General features: G+C 38.5%; 1 protein-coding gene across 2 annotated transcripts in view; it reads left to right on the forward strand.

Moving 5' to 3' along the window:
* NAXD (NAD(P)HX dehydratase) overlaps window positions 1-14,802 on the forward strand; it is a 76,442-nt gene that overhangs the window by 11,783 nt on the left and 49,857 nt on the right. For both annotated transcript variants that reach the window (XM_019524376.1, XM_019524375.1), the window contains exons 2-4: window positions 5,206-5,356; window positions 6,542-6,587; window positions 7,771-7,859. In XM_019524376.1, the coding sequence (XP_019379921.1) occupies window positions 5,206-5,356; window positions 6,542-6,587; window positions 7,771-7,859 (286 nt within the window). The remainder of the gene's footprint in view (window positions 1-5,205; window positions 5,357-6,541; window positions 6,588-7,770; window positions 7,860-14,802) is intronic.

The following is a 14,802-nucleotide window of genomic DNA, read 5'->3' on the forward strand; positions in this document are numbered from 1 at the left end:
CAACCCTTGCTTCCCCCCTCCACACACACACACCTCCCCACCCCGCAAGGCACAAGGACCAGCAAGGTTCTTCTATACACACACATGTGCACGGACTAGCAGAGGTTCCCCTACACACACAAACAGGCAGGGGTGTCCCCCCCACACACATGGGATTCCCCCCCTCTCTATGGGCACACAGACTCATACCAGTAGAGAGAATCTCCCTGCACACATCATTAAGGAGATCTCTTCCTGCACCCCTCCTCCCCCCCACACACAGGGACCAGCAGGGGTTCCCCTGCTTTCACACACAGGGGATCTCCCTCCTTTCTTTGTACAGATGCACGCTCATACTGATAGGAAGAATCCCCTTGCACACACCATTAAAGAGGTCTCTTCCCTTCCCCCCTCCCACATACATGCACACTGCTAAGAGGATTTCTCTTCCTCTGTGTACACAAACACACTCTCCCCCATCCCCTTCCTGCACAGTCCCACTCCTGGCCCCTCTATTACTGAATTTCTGGTTGCTCTTATGTTGTACCCCTTCTCTGCCACCCCAGCTTTGCTCAGGGGACCTGGATTCAACTTCTGTCTCCAAGCCCTTCTCCCATTATTTTACACTGTCCTGTGTCAGGTTGCTTTCATTTATTATCTCTCCTCCCTCTTTTTTTTTTTTGCTTCCTCCACCCCCAGCCCAGTCCCTCACCCCTTTTTATCCTTCGTAGAAGGAGTGGAGAAACCAAAATGCTTTAGTTTATGAGAATATCTAAAATGATTGCACTATTTGGGGTGGGGGAGATAGGAGTAGAAATCTTTCATCTATCTGTTAAGGATGGGAAACAAATCAAGAAACTAATGCGGGGATAAGATATGAGAGGTGGGTGTCAAACTGCTGTGAATAAAAACAGAATCCTCTTCCTAGTCCCTGTGTGTGTGAATTATGTTTCAGATGACATACAGCTTTCTAATCACTGTGCAAGAATTATTTTTCAATGGCTTGCTTTGCTAGCTAGATCACTTTTCTGTTTTGTCTTCCTGTTGCCTTAGCTTGGGCAGAAAGTTAGGTGGGCTTTTACAAGTGCAGTTATGCTGTTAATAGTTTTAGTTGTTTTAAAAGTATCCCTTCCAATTTAATAGAGTTGCAGACAAAACCCCTCAAATAGGCAGTCCCCCTTTCCCGCTGCTATTTGCGCTCGGCACTGTGTGTTTTTTAAGTCTAGACATAGCTGTGTTTTTAATCGAACCCCTGAACCTGTCTTCAGAAATTGACATCACATGGAAACGGCCAATTGGCTAGCTAGCTCTGACCGACTTTCTTTTTCCACACAAATCCCTTCAAAGGGTTGTTTACCCTAACATCCTTTTGAAATGTAAATCTGGAGTGCCAGCAAACTCAATTTAGATTAATATAATTACCTGCAATACACAAATGAGGCTATACTCTTTAATAGCCTTTACTTACAACTTTTTTTAAAGATCAAAAAGACTCCTATTGTTAAAGTTTAGTACTACAGCAATTAAAAGATGCCTCTGTGATCACGCCACTTTTATAACTTTTGGGTTAAGCGTGTGCGTACCCCTTCTTTCTTTTGTCAATCTAAAAATGATCAGAGACAATCATGCTTCATATTGAAACTGAATAATGTTTTGATGTGGTATCTTAGGGAAAGTAATTTTACAGCTTGTTCTTTTTTGTATTTCTGAAAGGTGGAAAATAACACTGTCTGTTTTGTTTTAGGCTTTAAGGAAATCAATACTCAAACCAGTACACCGCCACTAAGTCAGCCTAAAAGGTCAAAAAAACGTCACGCAAATTTAACACTGGATAAGATGATGGAAAAATTTCTGCAGCAAAGCGTGGATACAGAAGAAAAATTTTACAAATATGAAGAGCAGCGGTTGAAAATTGAGGACAAGCGCCGTGAAGCTGAGCATGCTCGTGAGCTCCAGATGTTACAAATGTTGGGACAGATGTTGGCAGGAATTTCTTCTACAGTATCACAGAGGTCTCAGTCTATACCAGCTAGTCCACCTCAGAGAGCAAATCATCGCTCGTATGGAGATAACTTTAATTATAATGCTATGACAGCCACACTTTCTCCGCCGATAGGTACTTAATTCTATCGCCTAAATAAGATCTAACATTATTTTTAAAGAATATGTGTAACCACTGGTAGTAGCTTCTGAAAATAAATGGATAGTTGGAGTTTTGTGATGTTGTGGTGATGGTTTTTCATCTAATGTAAAATGAATGAAAATGTCACGCATGTCATTGTACTGCTTTTTTTTAAACAAAATAGATAAAGAGATATAAGTATATAGATATATGCTAGCTATAAAAAAAAATAATGATGACCAAAGTAACAACTTTTCAAAAGTATATCATAAGCACCAGTGAGTTCAAGTCATATTCATATCTCTGTAGAATGCATTTAGGAAAAGTTTTATGTAGATGTGGTGTGGAGTTTAATCTCTGAAAATTGGCAGTTGAATGAAATAATAGAGCACTTAAAGTACATTTAAACTTTTTATTTTTTTTAACTGAGAAGTATTTGGTGTCATCCTAGTTGAAAATAGGTACTCAGAAGCAACCTAGAAAAACAATGCGTACCGACGTTTTTAATGAGGTATATAGTAAAAGGTCTGTCAACCTTGAAAGCTTAAACCGATATGATGTACCAAGTTTGTAAGACTTCAGGTTACAAACAGCCAGGGTTTTTGCTTTGTTTTTAAAACAATCTAGTACAGTTTAAAAACAGTGAGAGAGTCCAAAAAATATAATGTAGGTATGTAGCAGAAATCCAATTTTGTAAGCCAGTTTTGGCTTTCGAGTGGCATCTAGGAACTTGGACTGTATAGACACTGCAAGCAGCCAGGTAAATAACAGTCCCAGTCCGACATTTATCTTCAAACTACCCTTTAGCATTAGTGGAGTTCTGATTACACAAGGAATGAATATTCAGGCCCGTAATAAAATAAGTTGATACTTCCTTATCATACTGATTAGATAACTGGGCTGCTGTGTTATAAATCCTTAATGTCAGAAATCTAGTTTAATGTGTAAATGATGGTATATCTACTGGTTCTGTTTCTTTAAAATAATTATTTGATTGAAATGTATTAGGAAACAGAATACAGAAAACTTCCTAGAATACTAAATCGTGAACACAGTACATACTTAGCTGTACCATTTCTTCTAAAATGCATTTGCTTTTAACCTGAAGGACTTTCTATTAGCTGCACAGACCTGGCACCAAGATCCTGTTTCTTCTAATATGTTTGAAGATATAGGTGTGTAGTTGTGATTTTATGTTGCAGAAAGATAAAGTGAGACTTCTAACTTCTAATCATGAAAGGCTTAAAAGAAAAAATGTAATAAAGTATATTTTTAAAAGAAATATTTCAGACATTGCATCTGTTTTTAAGGCTTTGGGACCTCAGTTGTTTGTATCTAAAGTTGCGCTGAAATGTTGAGAGACAATCAAATCCAATCAAGAATTACTTTCCTGACTAGTTTATTGCACTGTCCTTTCTTTCTGTTCTAAGACGTGGTGTTTGTCTTTTAAAACAAAGGAAAGTGGGTTTGTTTTTTTCAGCAGCCATGGTACTTTGCGGGTTGTGATGTGTGTGAGATATGTGTATTTCTTGTAGACTTTATGGTAGAAAACTGGGAAGTGCATAAAGTGTGGAGTGATTTGAAGGAAAAATCTGTCTTATTTCTAGAGGAGAGATGAGTGCTTTGTTATACTCTGGATCACTGCAATGCTATTTTGGCCATGCTCCAAGAGGGCTACTTTTTGATCTCAGTGAGAGAGGAATGCCTGTATTATAGAAGGATTTCCAAAGCAGGAGATCAGCTAGAAGTATTTATCATTATTGAACACTAAAGCATTTTTTTGGTAAAGATTAGCTAGCCTGGTTTTAGAGTACAATTCTGTAGAGGTCAGAGAAAAAGAGTGTTTTTTTGCTGACAGAACATAATAGAACCTAAATTAGGAGTATTCCTTTTGGTTACCAGAATTTTTTTTCCAGTGTTGGGTGTCAGATTTTTTAAAATAGTTCTTGGTTTTGCTACTTTCAGACTTGGGATAGGAAGGGAAAATGCCAAGTGTGATTTTGCACAGATGAAGCAAGAGAACTTTATTGTCTTTTTGATCATTCTGCATTAGCTTTTTAAAGATCTATAAAAGGATACTACTATGGACATAGTGTCTTCAGCGGTCAAATTGTGGAATTTGAATGTGTGTGTTTTTCCAATCAGAATTGTAAAATTGAACTTTAGTGAGAAATTTTGTAAAAGAATGCAGCAATAAGGATTTGTAAGTTAATCCTTGTGACCTAACCTTTATATATTTATTGCATTCTTTTAGTTAATATATTGTTAAATTTTGTCTTTGTACTGCCCTTTAAACAGAACAAATTTATATTTGCGTAAACTTTCTGCTTACTTTATTCTTGTTACTATCTGAATATTTCTTTTCTAAAAAGTCTTATAAAGTTGGGATAGTAATTGAATACTCAGCTCTTTCAGTCTTCAGTTATTCTAACATACGGCTTAAAATGTTAATGATTTAAGTAAGGGAGTTGAGAGGCTAAATTATTATTAAAAATAATATTTTGCATGACTAAATGCTTTTCACATAACCCTTCTTAGAGCTTATTACCTTCTGTAACCATCTACCAAAATAAAAAACACTGCTTAGGCCGTGATTCTGCGAAGACCTTCTGCAAAGACAAAGAAAGAAAATCTTTCAAAAGTTAGCAAGTTAAGGTGGACACTTTTATTCTGTACCAAAAGTTTCTGTATGATTTACTTAATCCACTTCCAAAGTGGATTGGACAAATGTTCTTACTATAGAAGAAGAGTGCCTACATGGAGAGTTATTTCTCAGTAGCTATTCTGGGGTACTTTCCCATGTAGAAGAGCCACAATGTTAATCTTTGACTAGTCAGTGGGAATAGTCACAGGATCAGATCCTAAATCAGTATATTCAAGTCGTTATGTATTTGAGGCCTTTGAAATAAGGACATAAATCTGTATCCTGTTAGAGTATGGCAAAAGCAATATTCAGTTTCTTAGAAAAAGAACTGTTTCTATGTTGTAAATGCTTCTGATTTAGAATGCTAATGCTTCTGAATGTGAAGAAAAGCTGCTGACACTTCTGTCAATTATAAAGAAACATTTTCTTTAATAATTATTTAAATTTCTTTCTTTTTCAGTTATAGAGAGATCCTTCTCGTTACACAAAACGCATTCTATAAAGGATATGGAGAATATTTTTCAGTTGGTGCGCAATGTAATCCCTCCTCTAGCAGGAAAGAAGCATAAGGGTCAAGATGGACGTATAGGCATCATTGGAGGATGTCAAGAGTAAGTTAAACAGTACAGGGGATAGTTCTGGGATCTCAAGCACTTGGTTCACAACTCCTAAAAAACATTTCAGTTCACCTTCATATTGGACACATTTTTATGGAGCTATTAAACCAGAGTTTCTAAAGTGGGCTTTGCCAGTCCATTATCATCATTTAGGTATGCTTACCAAAGAATACACATTGGTCTAAGGCAGCAGTGCAAGGCTTTACCATTATTGTAGTTGAAATTCAGTCATTTGAGTCTGATATCTGTCCACCTCCTCTCTTCCTTCCACCCTGAATCCCTTCATTTTCAGCATCAATTACCTTTTATGTTGCGTGACTGAAGCTTCTTGGATAAGTAGGGAGAAAAGAATAACAAAGTGAAACATCTGCTGTAAGGTGATCCTAGTTAGATGGAAAACTCCTGACTGTTTCTGGATTTAGGAACTACATCTTGGCTACCTGGTCAGAGTTCCTAGTTTGGAGATAGGTGACCTTCTGAGACTGTTCCTTATTATTTACCTATTCAACATGTAGCACATGCCATCAGTAATGTCACTGCATTGCAGGGAACTCAAAACATCCTGGCTGGTTGAATAGGATACTGAACCGGAGTTCCAGTTCAAGCTCTCTGCCAGTGATCTCCTGTGATACTCCTGGGTCATTTCACTTCATTGGGTATCAGCTTCTCCATTTGTAAAGGAGCTGAAACTTTCTGTTGTAAAATGCCTGGAGAAATTTTTACATATATTCATACATACCATAACTAGCTAAAGCTGTTATGGTAAAGGTTTACTGGCTGGATTAGCCGTAGTTTTGTAACTCGCATTTCTTGGTCTACTAGAGCAAAAATGTGTCCTGCAAGTCATGTTGCAAGGCCCTATATTAGTACCTATGCTTTTTCTGCGTCAGTTTCCTGAGAGGATTGAGGCTCTTATGTGTGCAAGTGCTTTGAATTGACTCTCTCTTTGTGGTGTAATCCTTTTAAACATCTCTAGCATGAGAGCAGACTCATGGCCTTACTGAATTCACTTGGAGATTTGCTATTGACTTTACTATCCTTAGTAAATACATAAAAATAGCAGTAGTAGTGAACTTTGCTTTTTCATTTGAGTTTTCTCTGTGGGAGGATGAATGATTACCAGCCTGTTGATGCACTATACAAATCTGTTTCCTAACCTAGTATATGTTTCATTTGTAGGTACACAGGAGCACCGTATTTTGCTGCAATTACAGCTCTCAAAGTGGTATGTATTTTCCTACCTTCATACATAGGCCCTTTACATAGATCTATATAAATTAAGTGGCATTTACTCTGAGTGAGAGTTTAATGTTACTAGAACTGCTACTTTTCTAATCCCTTTTTTTAAACAGTTGCCTTTCTGCTATGCTCTTGTTCCTATTCCTAGAAATAACATTTTTAAACATTATGTTCAAAATGCATTATATTTTCAGTAAGTTCTTTGTTTAATCTGGAGGTGACAGAAATCCTCAGCTGAGCTACTCTTTGGAAGTATAAGTGCATACATCCTTCATAAGACATTAAGACCCCAGTCCTGCTGTTTGTTACTAGTGGGTAAACTGCTGTGTCCAAATAGAACTTGTAGTCAATGGGACTCTGTATGGGTATAACAGTATACTAGAATTTTAAAAAAAAGCAGTATCAAGCCTTTAGATATTTGAGTGCTTGGAAAACATGAAATATTATTTATAAATCAGAGTAGCCATTAGTTGGATATTCTCTTCAAACATATTATTTCAGCTTGCAATGTTTACAGCATGTAAAGTAGATATGGTAATCAGATACTTTTTGGATATTTATAAACATGCACAGAACTGATTTGATGAGGAGGGGAGTTGTTGTAGTAGTAGCAGTAATGAAAGAAACTTAGGACTAAATTCTGCTCTGCTGCTCATGGGTATAATTGAACTGGAGTAAATGAAATTACATTTACACATTACAAATTTAATCCATTAAGTCAAAAAAGAAGGAACTGAGAAAAGACTTCATGAATCAGCTAGTCTGCAGAAATCGAGTACAGTGTTAATTTTCATCTGTGCTGTAGCCCATTTCTTAGTTTGCTCTGTTTTTTGTTGTTGGTTTAATTTTCTTTAAATCTTAGATTTATATACTTGAATAAGGGTTTCAATATGTAGCCTTAAGTTTTCTGAGTCTTGTTTTCCTATCATTCTGTTAGTAAGCAAGTATTTCTTTAAAGTTTGTTATGTACTATGAAAGTTAGAAATAAAGCAGTTGCTTAACCTGGTATTCAACAGAATTGAGAGATTTGTGTCAGAATAGAAAAGTTGCCAGGTTTGCTTTTGTTAACAAGCAATAAGAATTCTGGTGGCCAATGAATAGCTATTAGAAAAATTGTTCAGAGTATTCAGATATAAATTGATAATTCTGTTTGCAAATTTCTTTTGTAGGGTGCAGATTTATCCCACGTATTTTGTACCAAAGATGCAGCAACTGTAATAAAGTCATATAGTCCGGAGCTGATTGTTCATCCAGTTCTGTAAGTGACATTTGTGTAAATGAACATGTTAATGTTACTAGATTAAATAGTTCAGTGTGATAGTTCGCTGGTTTACATTACTTCTCTTCCTGAACCCTGTAGCAGGTGATCTAGCAGCAATAAAGATGGCTTGTTTTCATTTTTTCATTTAAGAACGTGCAGAGATTCTGGCATATTAAAGCCATTTGTGGCAGGGGGATGGGGGGTTTAATTATTAAAACACAAATTTAAAAAAAGGTTAAAAAGAGTTTGCTTTTTTGGCAGTTGCTGACATGCATTTGTGATTATAAGGCACCTAAATGAGACCAGTGGCACAATCCAGAAATGAGGATGATACAAGTTAGCATTTTAGAATCTGGTTTTAAAAAGACAGAATAATACACCCTTCAAACATCTTTCTTCTCATTGTTTTCTAGTAGTCTGGGTTTTAACATACTGAATTACTATGTGAGAAACTGTTTTAACTTTTTGTGATTTTTGTAAGCATATATTTGGATATGCTAGGCAGATCTGTTCCTGGGTAGAAGTGGGTACTCTGATCTGAAGGTGTAAAACTTGTCTTAGACCCCAGGCCAGATCCAGACTGTGGATGCATTAGCAATGGCTGTGACAGTGGTGTTCTGTGACTTGGATGTGGCCTTTGCCCTATGCTTCGTAAGATGGGGAGCTGGAAAGTGGGACTTTTGTTCTCACAAGCTGAGAGAGATGGTTTTGCCTACCTATGAAGATGTGGGCTAGAAGCGGTGTGTGGCAACCAGAAGCAGATCTGGTACTTGGCAGAGCCTCTTTATGGCCAAAATGCAGAATAAATAGTGGTAGAAGGTGTGAACTGGGCTGCAGAGGGAGGGTTATAAAGGTAGGTTATAAAGGTCCAATTCACTGAAACACAAGCACTAAACAGTTGTGTGCTTTCTTGGCTGCAAAGCATACTGGGCTGAATTTTAAGGCACCACCGCACAAGGCCTTGTATACCTGCATATGGTTGTCTGACCCATCGTCTTGGCGAATGGAGGCAGTGAGCCTGCTCCCCTTTCTGGGGGAGCAAGGGTGAGCTGGAAAGGAGCTGAGTCACAGTAACTATGTTTACAGAGTCCCTAAATATCCATGTTTCTAATTGTAACTTTCCCATTTACTTGGGGATTCCATTAAAGATGTTATCACACCTTTAGAAAGGACTTGCTGATTTTCTTAATGCATTTCCAGGTTAGCCTAACTAATATTGCTGCAGAACAGAGAGTTTCTTGTTTGGGAATTGAAGAGTGTGCATGCTGTGGAATTTGGGTCTTTTATGCAATGGAGCACTTGTAAGCTTGTTTGTGGGAAGCAGAAAGATGTACTTCAATACACAGCACTCAGTGACAGTCATATCTTTAGTAGGTTTGGAGTGTTGTAGCTATGATGATCCAAGGAATATGCAAGAATTGAGGGCATTCTTAGTGATATTTTTTGATTGGATCAACTACATAGTTAGAAAAGATGTTAGACAAGCTTTCGGCCACAAAGTGCCCTTTCTCCGGGCAGCCTGTCTATCATTTATCCCAACAATACAATTGGTTCAGTAAAAGATATCAGTAAATATCACTAAATATGTTAGTCAAAATGTGGTGAATTGAGATTTGAGACTGCAGGGCTAAGTACAGTAAACAGTCAAAAAGCCTTAGGCTGAATCGATTCAATCTTCGCAAGTTAGTCTAAGCTGCGTAGATTGAGCTGATATGCAAGTGAACAGACATTTGCTTTTGATTCTGGAAATGGAGTCACATACCTGTAGTGGCCCAGACCAAAAATCTGGGCGGGCGCTACAGCATGCCTCCCTGCTCGGACAGAGCAGACAGCTTGGGCCAAGTGTAGACGTCACCCCCTGCCAGGGGGGTTTTACATGGGAGGTGCATGTGAGTTAACTTGAAGCTGAAACGGATCTGGGACAGTTCAGTAAATTGATTTTTCACCTAAATCAGTTAGGTCTGATACTACATCCACCCAGGTTTAACTTAAACCAGTTTTGGCCATTTTGAAAGCGATTTTTGTGCGTTGAACTTCTGTTACTGATTTGGACTGGTTTCTGATAACTTAGCTGGTTTATGTGTAATTTGTGTCGCTAGCCCAGAAGTACATTCAAATGACTTGCATTTCAAACAACTTTAACCTTGTAGCTTGTGAATGCTACAAGTTGGTTCAAGCTTGTTTACCACACATTTGGACCGAAATGTGATTAAAGCAAGGTTCCATCTTAAGCTGTGTTTAAAATGATGATATAAATAATAATGATGATGATGATGATTATGCACAAAGTTGTTAGCCTTAGTAATGTTTGTGAAGTGGCCAGGGCCTTCTGATGTTGTTGACAACTTGACTTGACCATTCCCAAACAGTATGTTCCCAGAATCCTATTTGTAGTTTTACATGAGTCACGAATCCATAGGTGGATCCATAATTTTACAGGGGGTTGGGGTACAGAACCTGCTACACGGGAGTGGTTGCGACCAGCTTTACCCCTTTCCCAGTCTCACCCCCCTGCTCCCTCCCGCCTTGCCCTCAGTAGTGATGCCTCTGGGTGTAGGGAGGGCTGTTTCAGCTGCTCCAGACAGAGCTTCAGGAAATGGCTAGGTGGGAAGCTGGGTTCAGGATAAGAAAGTGGCAGCAGGAGGTGGGTTCCCCAACACCATGCCTGCTCCTGGATGGCAGGGAGCAGACAGGGAAGGGGAGCCTGCCTGCTGCTGCTGCTGTCCCAAACTGAGCCTAGCTCCCTGTTGCAGCCCAGTTGGAGCACTTTCTGCCTCATTGGTCAGGCTAGGACAGTGGCAAAGTGGATGGGGGACAGGGGATTGAGGGTGGCAGACAGCTCCTGCTGAGCTGGAGGGAAAGGGACGGGGTGTTGAAGGGAGGAATTCTTACCTTCTGTGGGGACTTATATTTAAGTCGCTAGCTGATGCTCCCACAGTGTACTGTAGTCTGAAAAGGGGTGAGACTGCACAATTGTTTCTTCTCTGGTTCTGTTGCTTTGTGAATATCCTCTTGCTTTTAGCCTGAGCTGGGGATTGGTTTCTATGCTTCTACGTGCGCGCGCGTGTGCGCGCGTGCGCGCGCACACACACACACACACACACGTGTGTTTTATGATAAAATAATCCATAATATGCATATTATATTCCCCCCAAATGGGAGTGCACATAGATTTTACTTGGGAAATATTTGTATTTTAAATAAAGGATTTTCAAACTAGTCATTTTCCTTTTCTGCTTGAACCTGAAATATGACTGTAATCCTAAATTTGTGACTTGATGACAACTTACTTATGAAAACTGTTAAGATTTAAGATTTATGGAAGAAAGAAATTACAATGAGCAGACTCTTGTTAATACATTTTCAGAATCAGTAAGATAGACAATTAAGCAAAATACATTTCTTGTTTTTAAGGGTTTTTTTCAAGCTTTACCGCAATGTAGCATTTTTGCAGCTGTTAATGATTTGAAACAAATTTGTTAATTGTTAACCATTGGGCTGACTTCCAGTTGAGGTCAAAGTGTCTCAAAGTCAAGACAAGCAGTCTTGAAAGAGACTGAGAATGTCTAAGGCTGGGGGTGGGAGGGAGAAAAGACTTGGAGAGATCTGGCAGAAGGCTGGCTCTGCTCCAATATTACTCAGCTATTATCTTTGATTAAAAGAGTCTGTCATCTAAAAAAATCACATGTAATATCATATCTGTTCACCATTTGGATTAGTAATCATCAGGGATCCTGGTTTTCTCTGATAAAAAATAATCCCCAATTTTCAGATTAAAAAAAGCAACTCAAAATCTACATTTTTCCATGATTAAAATGAAACACCACTATAGATAGATAGATAGATATTGGTGGTATTTTGGGTTACTTTTTAAATCTAGAAATTGGGGATTTTTTTAATCAGAGAAAACAGAGAATTAATTGCTTTAGACTGTCTCCCAAAAACTGTATCAACATATTTATGCTCTCTTACCAAGTGCATTAGACCTGCTCTTTTATTTACTAACAAATATCTTAAATACAGTATTATAAACTCCAAACAGAAACAAACTAATAATGTTATTGCAATGCAAGAACCACATTTTACTTCATGAGTGTCTTGGTTGTAGTCCCACTGCAAATATGGTGGATGTATGTGCTTGAAACAGAGCCCAGTGACTCTGTTCAGTGTTCAGGATTGGAGCTACACTGCTAACCCAAACAGTGCTGCCAATTTGACAGCAGCTGTGAAAGGGTTAACACTAGTTTTTGCTGACAGCAGAGTGTTTTGTGCCTCTGTGGTCAGGACTGAGCCATGACTCTGGAAAAATCTTTTTTTCTTCATTTACCTTGGGGTTATGTTGTATGCAAGAGAATACTGTATTCTTACCTTACTGTCCTTCCTACCATCCAAAGGAAAAAATTAGATGTCTTGTAGGATGGGAGGAATGATGTTCCTTTTGGAGTCCCCCATCAGATTCCTGAACACTTACTAGGCTACTGTGATAGAGTTCCAACCCTGGATCTCTTTATTAATATATTTCCTGAGCTGCAGGCATTGCTATTAGCTCCAAGTTCCCTGACTTGGCTTTCAGTTTGTTTGTTTTTTTGAGTAAGAGAATATAATAGAGGAATTCTTCTGTTGTAAAGGAATTGGAAAGACCATAGTGGTACATCAGAATGATTTTGATATTATGTATTCTTATTTCAATTCTCTATGTTTATTTTGTGAGTAATTTGAAGGTGTTTGCACACCTAAGAGTGCTAATATTGTGCAGCATCCCGCAGCACCCTTACAAGGATCTCATAGCACCCCAGGGTTGCTGTGGCACCCTGCCCTGTGGCACTCTGGTCAAGAATCACTTTTCTAATTTGTAGGGACCTACCTAATTTGAGGTGGCTGCCTGACGATTTAATGGGCAGAACACAGGGCCCAGCAGTCATTTCACAGTGGGCCCCCCAACACACTGGGCCGAGGGGCCCCAGTGGTCCTGACCCTGGCTGCTGATTGGCCGCATGTCATATGGCCCCATCCCTTGCTGCTGATTGGCTGTGAGGGCTGTCGCAGCCCTGCCCCTCACTGGTGATCAGAGAGGCACAGGACCATATGACAGTGATGAGGGGTGGAGGCAGCAGCTCTTAGAGCAGGCAGTTCCCCCTCCCCTTTTCCCTGCCCTGGTGGGCTACCACAGCACCCTGAGGACTGCTGGCTTCCTATGGTGAACTAGCATTTTATTTTCTGTAATTTTTTTTTTCCTGTGGATTTTGTGGGCCGGACTTTGTGACATCCACAAAATTATGGTTTCTGTAGGTCCCTACTAATTTGTTCAAGTTAAGTATCCTACAATTGATGGCTTCCCTTTCAGCTTGTGGATTCTTTTTGTCTGCTGCCTGCACTCAAATGTCCATCAAAGCTGGCTGGTTCTACAGTCTAAAAAGTCTCCTTTATCACAAAATAATGTCGTCTTTAACCCCCTCCCCTGACCTCCAAAATTCTTTTGACTCTTCAGATAATCCAAACTGCTTTTTTGAAGTGCTTACCAAAACCTCATCTCTGTTCTTCCACCTGGGAATGGGGAACTTCCGTTGCTCTAACCCTTCCTTTCTGTAGTCACCCTGGAGTAACTAGATTCTTCCAGATTCTGTATCCTCTCAGTGCATGCTCACTATTCTGCCAGGCCAGAAACTTTAAAATGTTTCCAGCTTGTTGTCTACTATGTGGCTGCTTCCAAACAGAGTGTGGGATGTGTGTCTAATTTAATGCATTATTAAGAGTTGAAGTTAGATATACCACTCTTAAATGGTGTAGGCAGATCTTCGAAATTGTCACGGTCTCATATTCTACATTTGTAACAAATTCGTCAGACAATATTACTGGTTTTAATAATCCCTTCTATATGCATCTGCAGGGCTAGTTTAGATCTTTTAAAGGTATTGCAACCCTCCAAACAAAAATATTTAAAGTTCTTTTGTGTGAGAGAACTTGCCAGTGCTATTCTACCATTCAGACTCACTGAATTTTAAAAATATGAAAAATGTTCCCTCCAAGTTTGACTGCAATCCTTTAGCTGTTTGAGCAGCCAAATTGTTGACCTCCCAGATTTATAGACCATTCACATTAATGGTAACAAAAGAAATGAAAGCCTTTGTTTACAACCATTGAGTTACAGAAAAAGCACTGATCCAGGTGTGAGACCATAGTAAAAACATAACTTTTTAAAGCTCATCATTCATTCAAGGAGCAATTTAAATCATGTACTGAAACTTATTTCATTTAATGTTTTATTTGGGGGAGAAAAGTGGGGACTTTTACCTAAAGAAAAGTTAGTTCTCAGTCCTTGCCATGAGTCAGTTTTGTTATTAATTAGTCAGTTGTATGGGTTAACATAAAGTGTTAGTTCAGATTACTCATTTTTGTGTGGTAAAAATAGTTTAGGTAAATATTTCTGGTAAATATTTCAGTGAAATATTTTACTGATAATGTATCAAAATAATGTACACTGTAGCATCTTGTTTAAAAACTACTAAATATAACCACTCTGATGTCAACAACCTTAAGCTTGATACAAAATAAACTAATATGGGTGGCTGAATCATCCTTGCTGCTATAGGAGCCTAGAGGATTTTACAATCTCTGTAGATGATGGGATCGTGTAATTATTAGAATGATAAAAGATGATGCCCATTCTGCAACACAAGAACACCTTTTAAAAAAAATCAGAATTGCCTACTCTGTTAAATATGAGCAAATATGGTCAACTAATTTAGTCAGTTCAGTGGAGAAAGGAAGTACCTGGGATTTTTTACGATAACTACTGTAAGTCCTAGTGTTTTACATAGACCATTTAAAACTGAACTGAGTCGAGACATCTGGTTACAACATGGCTACCTTTTGCCATTGGTAAGGCATATTAAAATAGTACGATGATTAAGACTGATTGTTATCATAAATGAGTTTATTA

The sequence above is a fragment of the Gavialis gangeticus genome, unplaced genomic scaffold (assembly GCF_001723915.1).
Source record: "Gavialis gangeticus isolate Ggan-Ray unplaced genomic scaffold, GavGan_comp1, whole genome shotgun sequence".
Lineage (NCBI taxonomy): Eukaryota > Metazoa > Chordata > Crocodylia > Gavialidae > Gavialis > Gavialis gangeticus.